This window comes from Pan paniscus, chromosome 7 (assembly GCF_029289425.2).
Source record: "Pan paniscus chromosome 7, NHGRI_mPanPan1-v2.0_pri, whole genome shotgun sequence".
NCBI lineage: Eukaryota > Metazoa > Chordata > Mammalia > Primates > Hominidae > Pan > Pan paniscus.
Window position 1 is genome coordinate 45,812,752 of NC_073256.2, and position 19,749 is coordinate 45,832,500.

The following is a 19,749-nucleotide window of genomic DNA, read 5'->3' on the forward strand; positions in this document are numbered from 1 at the left end:
CAATTTATATATTCAGAATCTCCCATTTCTGAAGAATTCACCAATGTGTATTAATCCTATCCTAGGTTTAGAACACAATACTTGGCATTTTTACCGTCATTTTCCTCATCGAATCCCCACAAGTGCCTGAGGTAGATATTGTCATCTTCGTTCTGTGTGAGGGAGCAGAGGGTCAGAAGATTCAGGCAGCCCAGAAATCACAGGGCTTGCATCTGGATCCAGAATCTGGACTGTGGGCTTCATGCCACTTTCTCCTTACCAAAATGCCACCAGTTGGTCTGTGGCACTTTCAAAGGCAGCTTTCCTGCCCCACAGTGCACGTCTCTAACCATACATGCACTCAACAATCATTTATTTATTTTTTTATTATGATTTTTTATTGAGACGGAGTTTCACTCTTGTTGCCCAGGTTGGAGTGCAATGGCACAACCTTGGCTCACCGCAACCTCCACCTCCTGGGTTCAAGTGATTCTCCTTCCTCAGCCTCCCAAGTAGCTGGGATTACAGGCATGCGCCACCACGCATGGCTAACTTTGTATTTAGTAGAGACGGAGTTTCACCATGTTGGTCAGGCTGGCCTCAAACTCCCAACCTCAGGTGATCCACCCACCTCGGCCTCCCAAAGTGCTGGGATTACAGGCGTGAGCCACCGCACCCGGCCTCAACAATCATTTATTATGGTCCAGCAACATCCACAGATTTGGGGCCTGAAAGAGGAAGATGACATGCTTCCTGCACTCCCAGGTCTGCAAGCAGAAAAGACAGCGAGGTGCTCTTCCACAAAACAGGCGGCATGCAGTGGCAGCCCAGGGAGCCCCGGGCAGGTCTGGGAAGGCACCTCCGAGCTGAGAAGGGGGACTGAGCGACAATAATGGGAGGGCGACAGGCGCTGCAGGCAGGAGGAACAATGGGACCCCGCACCCAGGAAGGCTGGGCAGGGTCTTTGTAAACAGTGGTGACCGTGGTAGCAGGAGTCAGCCGGGGAGGGGTCTCGAATGTCACTCTGGAGGTGGGAAAACTCCCGCCACTGCCCCATCACTCACCACAAGGGTCACGAAAGACTTCCACTATTGTGATATTGAGCAATCAAATACTGTTGAGAGAAATTTCATCCCCCACAAGCAAGAGGAAGCAAAAAAGGAAATGGCCCCTGTGCACCTAATTCTGACCAACTGATACCTGGTGGCTGACGTGGACATGACTGGGAGCCTGGAGGTTACTGAGGCTCTCGTGTGCTCTGAGACTCCAGTTTCTGAGGTGCTCACACTGCTCAGACATTCAGGAGGTGGGGAGGGGCCCCACTTCTACAGATGAGAAAATAAGATCAGGCAGGCAGTGTGTGCCCCAGGAGATATCACGTAAACGGCAGAGCCAATATGATCAGGAGAGCCAGAGCAACCAAGGTTAGGACATTCCAGTGACAACGGGCCCCTGGCGAGGGCAGGTGGCCTATTTCAAGGGTAAACAGGAGCCTGGTCCGGCTGGAGCCATGTGTGACGGGACTGAGAAGACTCCGGGTATAAAGGCAGAGTGCAGTGACAATGTGCCCTGAGAGCTGCCCTGGAGAAATGCACTGCAGCGGGTTGGAAATGGGGTCCCTCCAGGTGATGGGAACATGAACGATGGTGCATGTGGAATGGATGCAAAAGTGGGAGAAACTGGAGAACGGGGGCCTTCCCAGAGAGCTGCTGCTTTGAGCCTGGACACAGTAATGAGAAGGAGAGTGACAGGGGGTGAGTGGAAGGCAAGGGCAGGAGAGGGGCTTCGGGGAAGAATTAATGAACTCGTGGACTAGCGCTTCCTGCCAACAGAATAACTGCCCCATCCCTGAGCCAAAACCCCGAACTTACATGGACCTAAGTGCAGTATCAAAAGTGAGATTTCTAGGATACATGTACAACAAAAGAAAAAATAAATAAAAATTGGACATCATCAAAATTAAAAGCTTTAGTATTTGAAAGGACATCATCAAGGAAATGAAACAGCTCACGGCGAAAAATTTTATAATCATATACCAGTTAAAGGGACTTGTGCCAGGCTATAAAAGGACTCTTACAACTCAATAATAAAAAGACAAATAACCCAATTAAAAAATGAGCAAGTGATCTAAAGATAGCTGTCCTAAGAAGATATGCAAATGGCCAATGAGCTCATGAAAAGATGCTCAATATCATTCGCCATCAGGGAAATGCAAACCAAAATCACAATGAGATGCCACATTACCCCTACTAGGATGGCTAAGTTAAAAGATAGATAATAAAAAGCACTGAGGGATGTGGAGTCATCAGAACCCTCATGCCCTGTTGATGGGATATAAAATTGTGTCACCACATTGGAAAACAGTTTGGGAGTCCCTCAAGGGTTAAATAGAGTTTCATATGATCCAGCAAATCTGCTCCCAGGCATATACGAAAGAGAAATGAAAACATATGTCCACACAAAAACTCATACACAAAAGTTCCTAGCAGCATTATGTATAATAGTCAAGAAGTAGAAACGATCCAAATGTCCACCAATCGATGCATGATAAATAAAATGTAGTACTACCATTCCATACAATGGAATATTACCCGATGAAAAAATAAAGTTGAACACATGCTACAACATGGATGAACTTTGCTTATAAGAACATTGAAAAGAAAATGCCAAAAGAAAAATGAGTTTTAGCTCAAATATTTTTTTTAAGAGGCCTAGCCTGCTCGTTATCCTGTTAAAAAAAAAAAAAAAAAAAACTCTTCCCATATCTAAGGTGAAAATAAAAAACATTTTTAAAAGTTTAATATAAAGAATGAAATAATTTCAGGTCAAGTTTATTATACAGAAATTATATTAATGGGTGGGATAAATACTTTATAGGAGAGGGTCACACTCTCAGACACTTTGGCTCCCAAAGGGCTTGGAGCTTTTGTGAGGCTGAGCATCTTCCAACCAGGTGCATACACTGGTTTGCCAACATCCTCACCACGCCCAATCCAGCCCCTTCACACACTGACATCGCCTACCTGGGCCCTCCTTGTGGCCATAAGTTTTATCTAACCAGTGTACACAACATATTTATAACCAATTAATACGTGTGAGTCATGATTTGTTTAAAATGTCAGCTTTTGTGAACTGAAGGGGATGGGCAGAAGGCAGGATGCTGTCCTTGGTCAGGAATGTGACCCAGATTTTAACACTGCTCCTAGGAAAAAAAAATATTTCCTTTTATGATGCCACTTCCTGGGACATGATGAGCTGATGATTAAAAACTCTTTAGAGATGTGCGAGAAAAAACAAGCCCAGGGAAAAGTCTGCAGGCATGGTGGAGGAAGAAATTAGGGATGAAATCGCAAGTGGCAGAGCAAGCATGACCAGGCTGAAGTCAGCAGAGACAAGAGGGCAGCGAGGCCCAGCCTCCTCTTCCCTCTCCCACAGCGTTTAGGGCCACGTCCATGGCGCCACCCCTCTCCTTTCTTCCCAACTGAAAAGGGTGCCCTCTTTCCTTCTTTTCTGCAGACGCTGATGAGAATTAACCAGAGGAACTTCCTCCACAGCAACTATAACACGACATCCTAATCCAGTCCTCCTATCTCATTTCCTGGTGGGGAAACGGGCCTGGCAAGGAAATAGGCCGAAACCACGATTTAAAAAATGTTGTGTTTAAGTACTCTGGAACCCTGTGTTCAGAGGAAATCGTGCAAGAATAGATCAATCAGAGCTGATCTGATGGAGACGGAGGATCCAGCCACACAGAGGCCCTGCATTAACTGTATTTCCTGTACTCTTGATGCTCTGGTATCTGCGGCCTCGCTGACCTGGACAGACTGATCCTCCCAGGCAGGCCAATCCCCCAATCCCTAGAGATGGCAAGCATCTGGCTGAAAGCATGCCTTTCCTATGGAAACCAACTAATCCGGAGTGATGGCACCAGCTGCCTCCTTCAAGTGGCTCTCCCAGGGCTGTCACACCCCAGGCCAACATTCACCTGTCCTGACTATCCCGGGGCCAGGTATCAGACAAAAAGGGCAGCCCCTATCCTGAGAGCCACTGAAATTACTCAAGCCAGCTACCCTTAAACCTGTCTCCCCTGCTTACTCTGCCTTGCCCATTTCCTCCTGAGGAAACCAGAGGAAGTCTCTTGCCCACACATTCCCCTCCCTCCTTCCGCCTTCTGACCCACCGTGGGGCTTTCCTATGTGGCCCCTCCTCTCAGAACCGTAAGTAACAAACTCTCCTTTCCATGGCAGTCCCCTCCTCATCCAATGGCTTTACCACACCTGGATGAGATGGTTTACAACAGGCCCATTCTAGAAGTAAACATTATTCCCAGAAATTCTGGAATAGGGATTCAGAAAATTCACATTGTGGAGGTGCCACGACTCGGGAGAGCCTGGCCAGCAAGGTGCCACCCGAATAGCTCCTGACCATGGGCACAGAAGGGACCAAACATGGAGAGAGGCACAGCCTGGAGTCATGGAAAAGGACCAGGCGGGACAGGAGGAAGAGCCTGGCAAAGAGGCAGGGGCGCAATAGTGCCCAAGCAGTGTGGGCATTAGGAAGAGGGCAGAAAGAAAACAGTGCTGTGGCACAAGACCGGGGCAGCCCCGGGCCAGCTCAGCCATCCAGTTCTTCCTTGACACTGATGTGCAAGGGGCAGATGCGCAAAGGCTCTGGAGGCCCGGCGCCCCGTGCACCCCCCAGGTAGAAGTAGGGGCGAACCTCCCCAAAGCGGGCGTGGAAGGTGTACAGGTGGCAGTGGCGCTCCGCGTCATAGAAAGACAGCTCGCCCTCCTCACACTCCAGCTCCACACGCAGGCGGCGTGGGATGGCCAGGACCAGGGGCGACGTGGCTGGGTCCGAGGTCACGCAGTGGTCCCCCTCCACGCCCTGCGTGCGGCAGACATACCAGAAGCCCGAGCGTGTGTCGTGGTAGCAGCTGTGTGAGTGGCCCTCAGCGCCCGAGTCCTGGCGCACACGTACCACGCCCACCCTCCAGCTCTGCAGCCCCCCAAGGGCCACCTCCCAGGCGTGCGAGCCCTGTGAGAAGACACGGGAGCCCAGCAGGCAGGGCGCCGAGGAGAAGCGCTCCGGGTTCTCCACCTGCACGCGGTAGCCGTGGTTGGTGACGCTGGTGAGGTCGTCAGACACGGAGAGCCAGCCAGCTGCGGTGTTGGGGTCAAAGCTGAAGGGTACTGCAAGCAGAGGCGGAAATGGGGAATCAGCAAACCTGAGGTCCCTTAGGCCACACGTGGATATCTCCAGCCCCACAAACCAACCACTGTGTCACACCTGGCCCCAAGTCCATGCAAGGAGTGGCCCAGGGCTGGAGTGGTGGCAGGGGTCGGGCTGTATCCCCCAGAAGATATGCGGCAGTCCCAACCCCTGGTACCTCCGAGTGTGACCTTATTTGGGAATGGGGTGGTTGTACACATATTAGTTAAGATGAAGACTGGAGGAGGGTCCCCAATCCAATATGACCTGTGTCCTTATAATAAAGAGGAGACAGACACAGATACACAGGGGAGAATGCTGTGTGATGGTGGAGGTGAGGATCAAAGTGCTGAGGGGATGCCAATAAGGCCAAGAATGGCCAGGAGACACCAGAAGACGGAAGAGGAAATGAAGACTCTCCTCTACAGGTTTCAGAGGGGGCCTGGTCCTTCCAACATCTGGATTTTGGATTTCTAGCCTCCAGAACTGTGAGAGAGTCAACTTCTGTCATTTTCTAGTTTGTGGTCCTTCGTTATGGCAGCCACAGGAACTCATACAGGCAGAGACTCTTAACACTCACACGACCAAGGGATGTTAGGACAGCATAGCCCATTCCCTGAGTCAGTGATATTCCTCCCCGTAAAACCAGGACACTGTGGCTCATGTGGGCTGCAGTCGCCTTGGGAGAGGCAAGCCCAGATGCAGGAGGTCTTTTATCATACAAAACACAGTTCTGAATAGACAAGAAAGCCAGTTTCCCTCTCTGAAGACGGGACCAAGTGTCAGGACCCTGAGAGAAGGCATTCTACCAGGAGGGTTGGAGGTGTTGGGCAGAGTGGAAAAGACCAGGGTACAGGAACCTGCCTGCGAGGGACTGGCAGAGGGATCAGCTGAGAGAGGAGGGGAGCTCTGAGGAGGTGGGAATTGGGCCCAGCAGAGACCAGCCCCGGTGCCTCTTTGCTAACATGAAGGGCTTCCACCCATGCTTGGGACACCTGCCGGCACCCCCGCTCACCAGATTCCACAGATGCAAGCATCTTCTTCCAGACGCGGTACTGCAGGGAGCCCAGGTACTTGCAGACATCGATAAGCATGCCAGGCTGGACTGGCTCTGGCTCCATGGTGCAGAAGAGTCTGGAAAAGTACAATGGGTACGGTGGGCAGGGCCAGAGCCATGCAACCTGGGCCGAACTGGGCCAACTGGAAACCAGCAACAGGACTTGTTCCCTTCCCTCAGGCCCAAGTTTCCTGGCCACCTTCCCCAAGACAAGACTGGACTGGGCTATGATGGGAGATGGGCCAAGGCCAACAGGGCTGCCATCTCCCTTCAGCATTCAATCCAAGGGCTCACCCTGCCCCAACTAGGAGAAATACAAACAGGAGGTTCTCCAACATGGCTGCCATCCTTGCAGGCAGAAATCACACTTACACATCTGGCTCATGGGATGTCTGAGTTGGAAGGGACCCTAAGGATGCTCTAGTCCAACAATCCCAAGGTGTCCTCCAGCCTTTGCTTGCACACTGCCAGTGGGAAGTGAGCACAGGGAACTCACTCCCTCCAAAAGCACTCTATTCCATCTTTGCACAGCTCTGACTGGGACACAGCTCTTCCTCATTCATCCCTGTGAACCCAACAACCATCAACACAAACCACCATGGCCTAAGGCTCTCAGAGGGAGGGGGCTGATCAAGAAACAAGCCTGACATTGACTGGCCCTGAGAAATGCAAGCCACATGCAGGATAGTGTTCTCCTTCCCTGCACGGCAGGTGGGGACCCTCCACACTCAGGAGAACAACACTGCCCCAGAGCCAACTGGAACTGGATGCTGTGAGAGGGCTCTCTCCACCTGGCTATTGTCCACCTCTCCCTCTAAAACCAGGGCCAGTAGCTCATGTGTGCTGGTGCACCCAGCTGGTTGTTACCTGCTTGCCCCGGGGCCACTGGAGTTTGCACCCCTGGTATTTGTGCCCACTCTTCCCCTCCCCTCCACCAGCTTTGGCAACTTACCGGCGTTTTCGGCTCTTGTGTTTCTGAAAAAATAAAAATAAAAAAATAACACAGAGACACAGATGTAGAGGAAATGTATATGTTTCTGACCTCAAAAGAAGTCATGCATTCCATGGATCATAAGTCTTAATATTGTCAAGATGTTAACAATAACATCCCTGCTATGATTTGAACATATTATCCAGAAGTTCATGTGTTGAACACTGAATCCCCAATGCAACAGTGTTGGGAGGAAAGGCCTAAAAGGAGGTGATTGGGTCATGAGGGCAGAGCCCTCACAAATGGATTAATACCGTTACTGTGAAGTGGTTTAGTTGTCATGAGACTGGGTTGCTATAAAGCAATGAGCAACTACTCTGTCTTGCACTCATTTCCTCCTTCTGCCATGAGATGACCCACACCAAATGCCAGAGCCATCATGCTCCTGGACTTCCTGGCCTCACCCAGAACACTGAGCTGAATAAACTTGTATTGTTTTATAATTTACCCAGTCTGTGATATTCTGTCATAGCAACAGAAAACATAAGAAGAGACTCCTTAAGTTGATCTACTGATTCAGTGCAATCCCTTATCCTAGCTGGCTTCTTTGCAGAAACTAAAAAACTGATCCTAAAATTCACACAAAATTTCAAGGGACCCAGAATAGCCAAAACCATCTTGAAAAAGAAGAACATTGGAAGACTCATAATCTCCAATTTCAAGACTTACTACAAATCAACAGTAATCAAGATAGTATGGTACTAATATAAAAACAGGCACTAAGATCAATGGAATAGAATTGAAAGTCCAGAAATAAACCCTCATATTTACCATCAATCAATTATTTACAATAGTGCCAAGATGATTTAATGGAGGAATAGTCTTTCCAACAAATGGTACTGGGAAAACTGTATGTTGACATGCAAAAAAAAAAAAAAAAAGTGAAGTTGGACTAACCCTTACTATACCATATACAAAAAAAAAAACTCAAAATGCATCAAAGACCTACATGAAGAGCTAAAACCGATAAAAAAACTTGTATCTAGACGATATAAAGAACTCTTACAACTCAACAATAAAAAGACAACCCACATTAAAAATGGGCAAAGGATCTGAATAGACATTTGTCCAAGGAAGATCTACTAATGATCAAAAAGCCCATGAAAAGATGTTCCAAGTCATTAGCCATCAGGGATGTGATGACACGCAATACACAAGGAGATACCACTTCACACCTACAAGGATGGTTATAATTTTTAAAAAACAAATTTTGGCAAAAATATGGAGAAACTGGAATCCACATACACTCCTGATGGGAATATAAAATGATACAGTTGCTCTGAATAATGGCCTAGCAGTTCTTCCAATAGTTAAACCTAGAGTTACCATTTGATCCAGCAAATCTACTCCCAGACATATTTCCAAGAAAAATGAAAACATGTCCACATAAAAATTGCTACCTGAATGTTTATAGTCATATTATTCATAATAGCCAAAATAGAAACAACCCAAATGACCACTGTCTTAGTTCATTTTGTGTTGCTGTAACAAAATACCACAGACTGGGTAATTTATAAACAATAGTTTATTTCACTCGTGGTTCTGAAGCTGGAAAGTCCAAGAGCATGGCACCAGCATCTGATGAGAGCCCTCATGCTGTGTCATCCCATGGCAGAAGGAAGAAGGGCAAGAGACTACACATAAGACCAAGAGCAAGAGAGCAAGAGGGGCCCAAACTCACTTTTATAACAAGCCCACTCTCTCAATAACTAACCCACTCTGCCAGTAACAACATTAACCCATTCATGAGGGCTCTCATGACCCAATCACTTCTTATTAGGCTCCACCACCCAACACTGTTGCATTGGGGATTAAGTTTGTAACACATAAATTTTGGGGAACATATTTAAACCACAGCAACCACCAATTGATAAATCAATCAATAAAATATAATATAGCCATGTGCAACGTAACGATGTTTCAGTCAACAAGGAACCACATATATGACTATGGTCCCATGAGATTATATCACTGTTTTTTACTGTACTTTTTCTATGTTTAGATATACAAATACTTAACAGTGGGCTCCAGTTGCCTACAGTATTCAGTACAGCAACATGCTGTACAGGTTTGTAGCCTAGGAGCAAAAGGCTATTCCATATAATCTAGGTGTGCAGTAGGCTACACCATGTAGGCTTGTGTAAGCACACTCCATGAAACTTGCATAATGAAGAAACTGCCTAATAATACATTTCTCAGAACATATCCCCATCACTAAGCAGTGCATGATTATATATCTATGCCATGGAATATTATTCAGCCATAAAAAAGAATGAAGTACTGATAGATGCTACAACATGAATGATGTTTCAAAATATGCTGACTGAAAGAAGGCAGTCACAAAAGGTTACATGTTATATAATTCCATGCATTTGAAATGTCTACAATAGGTAAATCTATATAGATAGTATGTAGACTAGTGGTTGCCAGGGGCTGCTAACTCTAGTAATTACCACTCTGTTAGACTCAATTTCGGTAGCAGTTTTTATGTGGGAGGAGGAACTGGGGAGTGACAGCTAAAGCAGGGCTGCTTTTGGAGGCATGAAATGTTCTAAAATTGTCGTGATGGTTGCACAACTCTGTATATACTAAAAATCACTGAGTGGTACATTTTAAATGGGTGAATTGTTTAGCATGTAAATTATATCTCAATAAAGTTGTTAATAAAAAATAAAAAAGAGTCACAAACCAAAATCATCCCTGAAAGCACTCTGAGTACTGGGCAGACAATACTCCCAATTCCCTAAACAGAATCCTCGAGACACACAGCTTTTAGATCCCACAAAATGATTTTTCTTTTTCTTTTTCTTTTTTCTTCATTTTTCTTTTTAGAGAGAGCTCTGAACACAGAACGATTTCATAATCAGGGACATTTTTGAGACAGGAGACTTCATGGTTCCAGGCTTTGAGTGAGGTGGAGAACTCCTAAAGGACCCACCCAGGAGATGACACTGCCTGAACAGATAACTGTCCCTGTGGCCTCCCACTCCACTCTACAGCGACACCCCTTCCACAGCAGTCAGCTGTTTTCCAGGTACAAGAGACACCTCACCACCCTGGCCAGTTTACAGACCAGCTTTCAAGCCCAGAAATTTCCCTGTAGGAAATTTGTAAGGACCACTGGCTCATGGGGAGGAAATAAATCAATAAAAGGCAGAAAAAATGAATAATACTGTTTTTTTAAAGAGAGAATGGAATCATCCTTTTCTTAAGAAGACAGAAAGCCAAGGCATTATATTTAAATAAAAAATTTAAATAATTGAATGATTTTAAAAGAATTCATTTTATTAAAAGGTAGAGACCGGAAAAAAAATGAGAGTAAGAGAGAGGGCAAGAGAAAGGAAGAAAGAAGAGACAGGAGCTGGGCACAGTGGTGCGCCAGTAGTCCAACTACCTGGGAGGCCAAGGTGGAAGCATCACTTGAGGCCAGGGATTCAAGACCAGCTTGGGCAACATAGTGAGACCCCCCTCACCCCTACCTGACGGGTAAAAAATGAAAAAAATTAGTTGGGCATGGTGGCTCGTGCCTGTAGTCCCAGCTACTCAGGAGGCTAAGGAGAGAGGATCACTTGAGCCCATGAGTTTGAGGTTACACTGAGCTATAATCACCCACTGTACTCCAGCCTGGGTGATACAGCAAGACCCTGTCTCTAAAAAAAAAGAAGAGCGAGGAAGAAATAAGAGGGTTTCAAGGAACTCCGCCCTGATAAGTCTTTTTAGTTTCATGACACAAGCAGAGCAGGTCACTTGTGAGCTCCTCCAGGCCAGTACCCAGGAAGCTCCAGGAAGATGACATTGGCCAGGGCTGGTGGGCTATGGCTCCCAACTGGTCCTGGAACATGTGGCCCTGTCACTGAATCCAGACGCTGAGCTCCTTACCATGAGAAAAGAAACGTCGTCCTCCTTCATCTCCATCTGCAGCCGCTCGATCTCATGTGCCAGCACCTCCGTCTCCTCTGTGAGCTGCTTCATCTTCTCATCGGCCAGAAGTTGCTTCTGCCTTGTCTCCTCGGCCATGGCATCCAGAATGGCCTGCTCCTCCACTCTCAAGAACTCACGAAGCTTATCAAACTCCTGCCGGATCCGGCCTTCCAGCCATGCAGCCTCCACCTACAGAAGACAGCAGGAGGAGTCAGGGGTCAGATGTGGAGAGGACATCCATAGCCCAGCAACTTTCCCATTTTTAGCAAAGGAACTTTATGTTCAAATAAATCATGTATAGAACCCCTACAGATAAAATATCAACATAATAGTTTATAAGCACAAATTTCTAAGTTCAGATTTCAAATGGGAAAGTCCAACAACCTAATATTAGATTGTTTTGACAGGGTTTTTAAAAATAAAATCACAGCTTATATAGATGGCAACTGTAGTACTATAACCTCATCTACATACAATGTTCAGTTCCTTCTTTAGGTTGCACCATAACAAGGGAAGTCCTGAATCATAGAAATGAATGGCTGCGAATAGCAATGATTTTTTTTTAAGTATTTACCTTCCAATCTTAGGACTTAAAATTTGTCTGATCCAGAGGCTTTACCAAAAGAGCAGTAGGAAGCATTCATTTTAAAACAATCATTAAAATAATATACACACTCCAAATCACAACCACAAAAAGTTTGTTTTTTTTTTTCTTTTTGAGACTAAGTCTCGCTCTTTCACCTAGGCTGGAGTGCAGTGGTGTGATCTTGGCTCACTGCAACCTCTGCCTCCTGGGTTCAAGCAATTTTCCCTGCCTCAGCCTCCCGAGTAGCTGGGACTACAGGCACACGCCACCACGCCCAGCTAATTTTTGTATTTTTTAGTAGAGATGGGGTTTTGCCACGTTGGTCAGGCTGGTCTCAAACTCCTGACTTAAGGTGATCTGCCCGCCTCGGCCTCCCAAAGTGCTGGGATTACAAGCGTGAGCCACTGTGCCCAGCCTCACAAAAAGTTTTTTAAAAGGGAAGATAAAACCATAAATGTAATGAAAGAAAAAGCAAATAAATATTTCTCAGCTTGGAATAAGAAAGACATTCCTCGGCACAGTATGAAACTGAGAAGCCTTGAAGAAAGAATGAGATAACTGAATACACAGAAAAATAAGAGGTGTGTATGGCAAGAGACTATCATAAAGTTAAAGACAAAAACACAATTCCATGACAACTGTTAGAAAAACCATTCAAAATGTGTGCTGTGGCAATGGCAGGTTAGTAAACTCATCTTTGGACTGAAAGTTAAATATAGATGCTCCTCAAGTTATTATGGGGTTACATCCCAATAAACCCATCATAAGTTGAAAAATAGTTAAGTCAAAGCAATGAATACACCTAAACTACTAAAAACATCATAGGTTAGCCTAGCCTACCTTAAACGTGCCCAGGACACTCACATTAGCCTACACTTGGGCAGAATCATCCAACACAAAGCCTATGTCATAATAAAGCACTGAGTGTCTCATGTAATTTATTGAATACTGTACTGAAGGGGAAAAACAGAATGGTTGTATGGGTACTCAAAGTACAGTTTCTACTGAATGCATATTGCTTTCATACCACAGTAAAGTCAAAAAATCATAAGCCAGGGACTGTGTGTATGTTTACAGCTCTGAAAATATATGAAAAGGATTCACTGAAAAAATGAAAATGGCCAAAAAAATTGAGAATGATCCACTCAAAAAGAAATGACAAACTAGGAAATATATTTGCAACATTTATCACAAATGGCTATTATTCTTAATGTACAAAGCACTCTTACAAATCCACTAAGAGAAAAGACAAATATTCCAAGGGAAAAAAAGAATGTGAATTAGCATTCACAGAAGAAGCATAAATGACTATTATGCTTGTGAAAAGATGTACAAACTTACCAATAATCAAAGAAATGCAAATGAGGACAAACAGCATGGTTAACCTATCAGGCTGAAAAGACTGATAATGTCTGTATTGGAGAGAGTAGAATCCAGGGTGATTCTCTTTTTTTTTTTTTTTTTTTTTACATTTAAGTTCCAGGATACATGTGCAGGACATGCAGGTTTGTTACATAGGTAAATGTGCGCCATGGTGGTCTGCTGCACCTGTCAACCCATCACCTAGGTATTAAGCCCCGCATGCATTAGCTATTTATCCTGATGCTCTCCCTCTCCCCAATAATTCTTATCACACAAAAACATCAAGAACACAGCATGGCAGGAAAAACCAGCAAGTGCAAGGTCACCTCCTGCCCACTCACCGTGGGCAATGACGGCCTCACTGTAAAGGAACAAACACCAGAACTTTCACTTTCCTCATCGACCTGATAACTGAATTTAATAGAAAAAGTACTATCAGGCTGGAATTCTAGGGGCTTCCCATGTGACCTCATTACCCAATTCTAGGGGCTTCCCATGTGACCTCATTACCCTTAGCCTCAGCAAAAAGCTCAGGACTCCTACACTCCCTGGGATGGGCAGGCAGTGCCACCACACAGACAGACAGATGCTCCCTAAGTATCCCCAACCCAGTCCTGTACAAGGCAAGCCAGTCATATGGCTTTAGCCACAGAAGGAAACCAAGTAAGAGAACAATGATAAAGCTACATGACTCCACGATGACTACTGGAAAAACAACTCAACAAACTCCAGCAACAGCAGGTTCGTAATCGCTATTTGGAGTTGGAATTTCAACATGTATTTATGGCTCTGACATCGGATGACAAAATAATCTACTGAACAAAGTGAAAACTCTCTCCCACCAGTTTGTTGGTCTATTAGACATCAGAAATGTTAAAGACTTGTCTCTGTTGGGCACTTGTATGCATTATCTTATCTAAATTTTTTTTTAAAAACCCTAGTAAAAGGGAATTGCCCTCTTTTTACAGAGGAGGGGATTAGCTTGGAGGGGGTTGAGGGATTTGCTGGGGAACTGGGCTTAGATTTGGAAATAGGTCTGCTTTGCGGTTACTGCCCTGGCACCCAGTATGTCACATAATCCTTTCTTCCACACTGTTCCACCAGCTCTGTGGCTCAGGGTAAACTCCACAGCCAGATGTTAATGAGGCTCTTTCCTGGGACTAATCCTCACCTATGGACACATGGTGGAGGGGACCGCAGGCTCCTGAGGACAGCGCCCAGCAACCTGGACCAGGCATGGCTCAGCTGTGGCTAAGATGAGTCTAACAGAGTGGTAATTACTAGAAGCAACCACTTCAGAAAGCCAAAGACCAGAGCCAAGATCAACAGTCAGAAACAAGGTTGCCAATCCACACAGGACCTGGAGGAAGAGAGGGTGCCAGGCAGAACAACCAGAATGGGGACAGAGGGAGCCCACTCATTCATTTGATTAACAGTTATTGGTCACCTACCCACTTCACTCATTCAATCAACAATTTTTATTGGTCACCTATTGTGTGCCAAGAACTCCTCTAGATAACTGGCAATAGTGTGCCCTGTTTTCATTATATTTTGACAGGAGGGGATAAAAAGCAAATAGAAAACAAAAGGTAATTACAGGTAATGAAGTGTCATCAAGAAAATAAACCAGGAAATTATGCCATCGAGTAAAAGAGGAGGATGATCAGGAAAAGCTTCTTTAAGAGAACATCTGAGCTGAGATTTTAATGGCAAAGATGCTGGGCATGTGTTCTGGGGAGAAGACTTAGTTTGCTTAAGGGACAGAAAGAAGGTGAGGCAGAGAAGTAAATGAGGTTGAGGATAGGCAGGGTCAGGCGATGGCCTTGGAGGCCATGGTAAGGAATCTGGGTGGTACTGAGGGTGACTGGAAGCCACTGGCAGTTTTAAGCAGAGGAGGGGCACGGCTGGTGTTTTTTTCTAAACGATCACCCCAGTCCATGGAAAGGAGAATGCACAAGAATGAAAGCATGAGGCCCCAGGCAGGAGGCCCAGTGAGAGATGATGATGACCTGGACCAAAAGGTGGAGGGTTTTACAGAAATAACATACTTTGGAGATAGGGGAATAGGATTGCTGATGGAGTGGATGTGGGAACTGAAAGAAAACAAGAAAGTACATGAGTCCCAGGTCATCATTGAACACACAGGTGGCAGTGATATGATGCATGTGCCATAGTGCAGATGGTGTTGGCAGCTTTTTAAGTCACTCCTGTGGCTGCTGGCATGACCACGCCTGGGTCTTTAGAGGGGCCAAGGCAGAGAAGCCACAGTCAGCATCCAGGACGTGGCTGCACAGGACCATCAGAGGTAAGGCAGCCGACATCTACCCAGCGGGTTATGTGAGCCAAAGCCACGGCTGACACATCTTCACTCCTCCCCAGACTGCCCTGAGTGGACCCAATCTTCCCACTTGGCCCCATCGTTCGCTCACCTGATTGTGCTTGGCGATGGCCTCATAGGAGCGCCGCATGGCCCAGAAGGCCTTGGCCTTCTCCCGCAGTGCATGCTCCATGTTCCTGCACTTGGCCTGACGTGGGAATGAGAGAGAGGGAAGAAGACAGGTTAGGGCTGGAGGCTGGGCAGAGAGGGCAGACACATCACATTTACAACTGGGACTCCACTTCAACACAAGTGTAACTCAACTGCATTTGCCTAACCCCATCCATGCCAAGTGCTCTGGGCACAAATGGTAAGTAAGGTCCTGATCCTGAATCAGACGTCCATGGGATAAAGAGCCCTCAGACATCCTGTAGCCCAGCCTGGTACAGACTGGGAGATGGGGCTGAGAAGAAGCAAGCTGCTCTCTCTCATGTTGGTCACAGCACAGGCCAGAAGAGTGTCCCATGTGGGCCAAAAGCTGGTTCATGCTGGGTCTGAATCCCTGAGCTGTGTGGACAACTGCAGACAGTATGGTCATAGGTTCCCTCTGCAATTTCCTAAACTGAATAGGTCTGCAATCTCTAACGTGAGGTGACTGACAATGGGGGTGGAGCCAGTCATTTCCCACGGGGTTCAGTTACTTCCCATGAGGCCTCACCTCAACATGCCCAACATGCCCCTCCATACCCCTCCTGCATCCTGATATTCTAACACTGCTTGTATCGCACGGAATACTTTAATCAGCAGGCACAAATACTTTTGGTTTAGTAGTTTTTGTTTCTCAAACTTTAATGATTGTTTCTGATGTCCTTGGACAACTTGAAGAACCACTAGAGTGTTTTAGGTTGGATTCCTGCCTCTTGTATCTTAGGCCTATCATTTTTTCTCCCTCATTATCCTTTTCGATCTACATTCTCAGAAAGCTTCTCCAGTTTTTTCTTAAGAAAAATAATTCAAATAATTATAAATGGTTATCATTTATTCAGCACTTACTCTGTGCCAGGGACAACACCAATTACTTGAGAAATTATGTCATTTAATCATTACTTCTCCCTAGTAGATAAGTAATATTATTGGCCCCATTTATAGATGAGAAAGTGAGGCACAGAAGGGAAATGACCAGCCCAAGGGCACACAGCTAGTATGTGGAAGGACGTGAACCTGGACAGCTATGGAGGCAGCTGCTGAGACAGCACCCAGTGATCCCTCCCTCCTGTGAGATGAGAGTGTTTTAAGCTGCTAAATGTCGGGGTGACTGGATATGCAGCAATAAATTATACAGATGTGTCACCCAAAGCCTCATTCCCATCTGGACCTGATTTAGATGACAAATCTGGACTTTGGGCTGATGCTGTAAAGGGATGAGATGTTTGGGGAGCTTGGGAGAGGGCCAGTGCATTTTGCATGTGGGAGGCACATGACTCCTTATGGGGCAAAGGACAGATTCAGGCAGGCAGGCAGCCTCTAAAGTGGCCCCAGTGACCCTCACCTCCCGGTACTCATGCTCTTGTGAAATCCCCTCCTCTGTGGGTGACTTGTTTCTAACCAAAAGAATGTGGCAAATGATACTAAGTCACCTCTGAGGTTAGGTGACAAAGGCTGTGTACACCCTGCCTTGCTCTCTCTAGCTTGCTCACTGGGATGGTAGCCAGCTGCCCATGTGGTAATTTGCCCTGGGAGTGACTGCTGGGGCAAGAAACTGAGAGTGGCTTCTGACCTACAGCCAGTGAGGGACTCAGGCTCTCAGGCCAACAGCCCATGAAGACCTGAATCCTGCCAACAACTACACATGTGAATGTAAATAAGGATCCTGCCCTAGCTGAGCCTTCAGATGAGACCACAGCTCCATACCTACAGCCCCTCATGACAGACCTTGAGGCAGAGGCACCCAGAGCTAAGGCAGGCCCAATTCCTGACCCACAGAAACTCAAAGATAATAAATGTTTGTTTTAAGGCACTAAGTTTTGGGCAATTTGCTAGGAAATAGAGAACTAGCCCATTGGTTAGAACTAGCCCACAGAACCCTGACTGCAACCCCTCATGAGACACCTTGAGGCAGAGGCACCCAGAGCTAAGGCAGGCCCAATTCCTGACCCAAAGACACTCAAAGATAATTAATGTTTGTTTTAAGGCACTAAGTTTTGGGGCAATTTGCGAGGAAACAGAGAACTAGCCCATTTGTCCCACTCAGTAGCCCATTCCTTTAAGTCTTTCACTACAGAAAACAAAACGGTTACTGATTTCATTTTCTGCAGTTCTGTTTTATTTTCAACTCATTTTGATCTTTTAATCTTAAGTGACAATATTTAAGATTTTTAAACTTTGTTTTCTGTAGTATATCATCTCTAATTTGCATGAGTGCCCCCACAAAACCACTGAAATGTCATTCCAATGTTTTATTTTATAGAATGAGATTTTTGATACAAAATCATGTAATAGAGTTCAAAAGGAAAATTTAGTGATTTGCCAAATTAGTTAAGTGACAGGAGTGAAGCAGCTGTCCATACGCATTACCCAAAGGTGTGCAGGCCCCAAAACAACACAGTTCAGCCCCTGCCCTTCAACCCTGGCCCTTAGGAATTTATGGGACAATAAGGATGGGAAGGGGATAGTCCCTTGATCTTCTCAAACTTTTCAATCACTTAGAGAGTTCTGGTTTCCTTCAGAAAAGACCAATCCTAAAATGGCCCTTCTCTGAGATGTCAGCTGATGAGACTAACCAACGATTATATTACTATTGCTAGCAAGCAGTTACTATTAAGCATGTACTAGACACAAGGCACTAAATTATACACTTTACAAACATTCTATTTAATTCAATTATTTAATTCGAATTCTCCCTATAAGGTTAAGCACTGTGAGTCCCATTATACAGAGGATCAAGTTAAACCCAGAGGAGGTAACCTTCTTGTACATGTCTCCTGGGGACACATGGGAACTCGTTTCTTCATAATATATTCCTGGGGATAAAACTGCTGGGCCACCATATGTGTCTTCACTTTAGTGAGTAATGCCAAATTGTTTTCCAAAGCAGTGGTACCAATTTTTACAGCAAGAGCAATGTTAGTAGAAAATGTTTATTGACCACTTCAATGTTTATTTTTAAGTACTCAGTAAAGTATTGTCCATTTTTCCATTGCGTTGCCTGCCATTTTCCTAACTGGTTTGTGGGAATTTATTATATATACACAGTGTATGTCCTTGATTAGTTAGAGGTGTAATGAATATTTTCTACTTCATCATTTATCTTTCTTAATTGAAATATGGCCAAATTTATTAGTCTTTTCCTTTAGGATTAGTATACTAGTTTTAAGAAACACCTCCCTACACTGAGATCACAAAAACAATCGTATTATTTCCTCAAAGCTTTATAGCTTTGCATTATTATTGTATAGCTCTGTAGTATTTTCTCAAAGCTTTACAGCTTTCCTTTCACATTTAGGTCTGATGTGGATAACTGGAGTTTATTTTTGTACATGGTGTGACCAGGTAGCTCATTGTCTCAGCACCATTATTTAAAAAGACCATTACTGCTCACTGGGCTGCAGAGCCACCTCTGTCTTAAATCAGACACAGATCTGTTTTTTGGTTCTCTCCATCTGTTTCTCTGGCCCATCTGTTTATCCTTGTGCCGACATCACACAGCCATAATTTCTGTAGCTGTAAAAAAGAGAGGATTTCTGATAGGTTTCTCTTCAAGAATGTCTTGGCAATTTTTGGCCCTTTGAGGGTCACATAAATTTTAGAATCTGTGAAGTTGCATAAAAATAATCACGTTGAGATTTAGATTAGTACAATATTGTCTCTATAGATCAATTTGGGGAAAACTGAAAGGCTTAAGTACTGACTCTACTAATCCACGAACATAATATATCACACCAGTTACTTAATGTTCTTTGATAGCTCTCAATGAAGTATATTTTTCCCTATCAGAGTTTTGCATATCTTTTATTAATTTCTTCCTAGTTATCTTATTTTTTATATTATTGTAAACATATTTTTAAATTAAAAAAACCCAAAACAGGGTCCCCCTCTGTCACCCAGGCTGCAGTGCAGTAGTAGCGCAATCATAGCTCACTGCAGCCTCCTGTGCTCAAGTGATCCTCCCACCACCTCAGCCTCCCAAGTAGCTGGGACTACAAGCATGCACCACCACACCTGGCTAATTTGTTTTAACTTTTTGTAGAGACAGGCTGGACTATGTTGTGCAAGCTGGTCTGAAACTCCTTGGCTCAAACGATCCTCCTGCTTCAGCCTCCCAAAGT

General features: G+C 45.2%; 1 protein-coding gene across 1 annotated transcript in view; it reads right to left on the reverse strand.

The window, feature by feature from the left end:
• Positions 1-1,932: 1,932 nt before the first annotated feature.
• TRIM35 (tripartite motif containing 35) overlaps positions 1,933-19,749 on the reverse strand; it is a 26,725-nt gene continuing 8,908 nt past the window's right edge. Inside the window, exons 2-6 of the mRNA XM_003830805.6 lie at positions 15,537-15,632; positions 11,118-11,348; positions 7,200-7,222; positions 6,206-6,324; positions 1,933-5,171 (exon numbers count right to left, since the gene is read on the reverse strand). Coding sequence (XP_003830853.1) covers positions 4,594-5,171; positions 6,206-6,324; positions 7,200-7,222; positions 11,118-11,348; positions 15,537-15,632 — 1,047 coding nt within the window. The 3' untranslated portion in view covers positions 1,933-4,593. The remainder of the gene's footprint in view (positions 5,172-6,205; positions 6,325-7,199; positions 7,223-11,117; positions 11,349-15,536; positions 15,633-19,749) is intronic.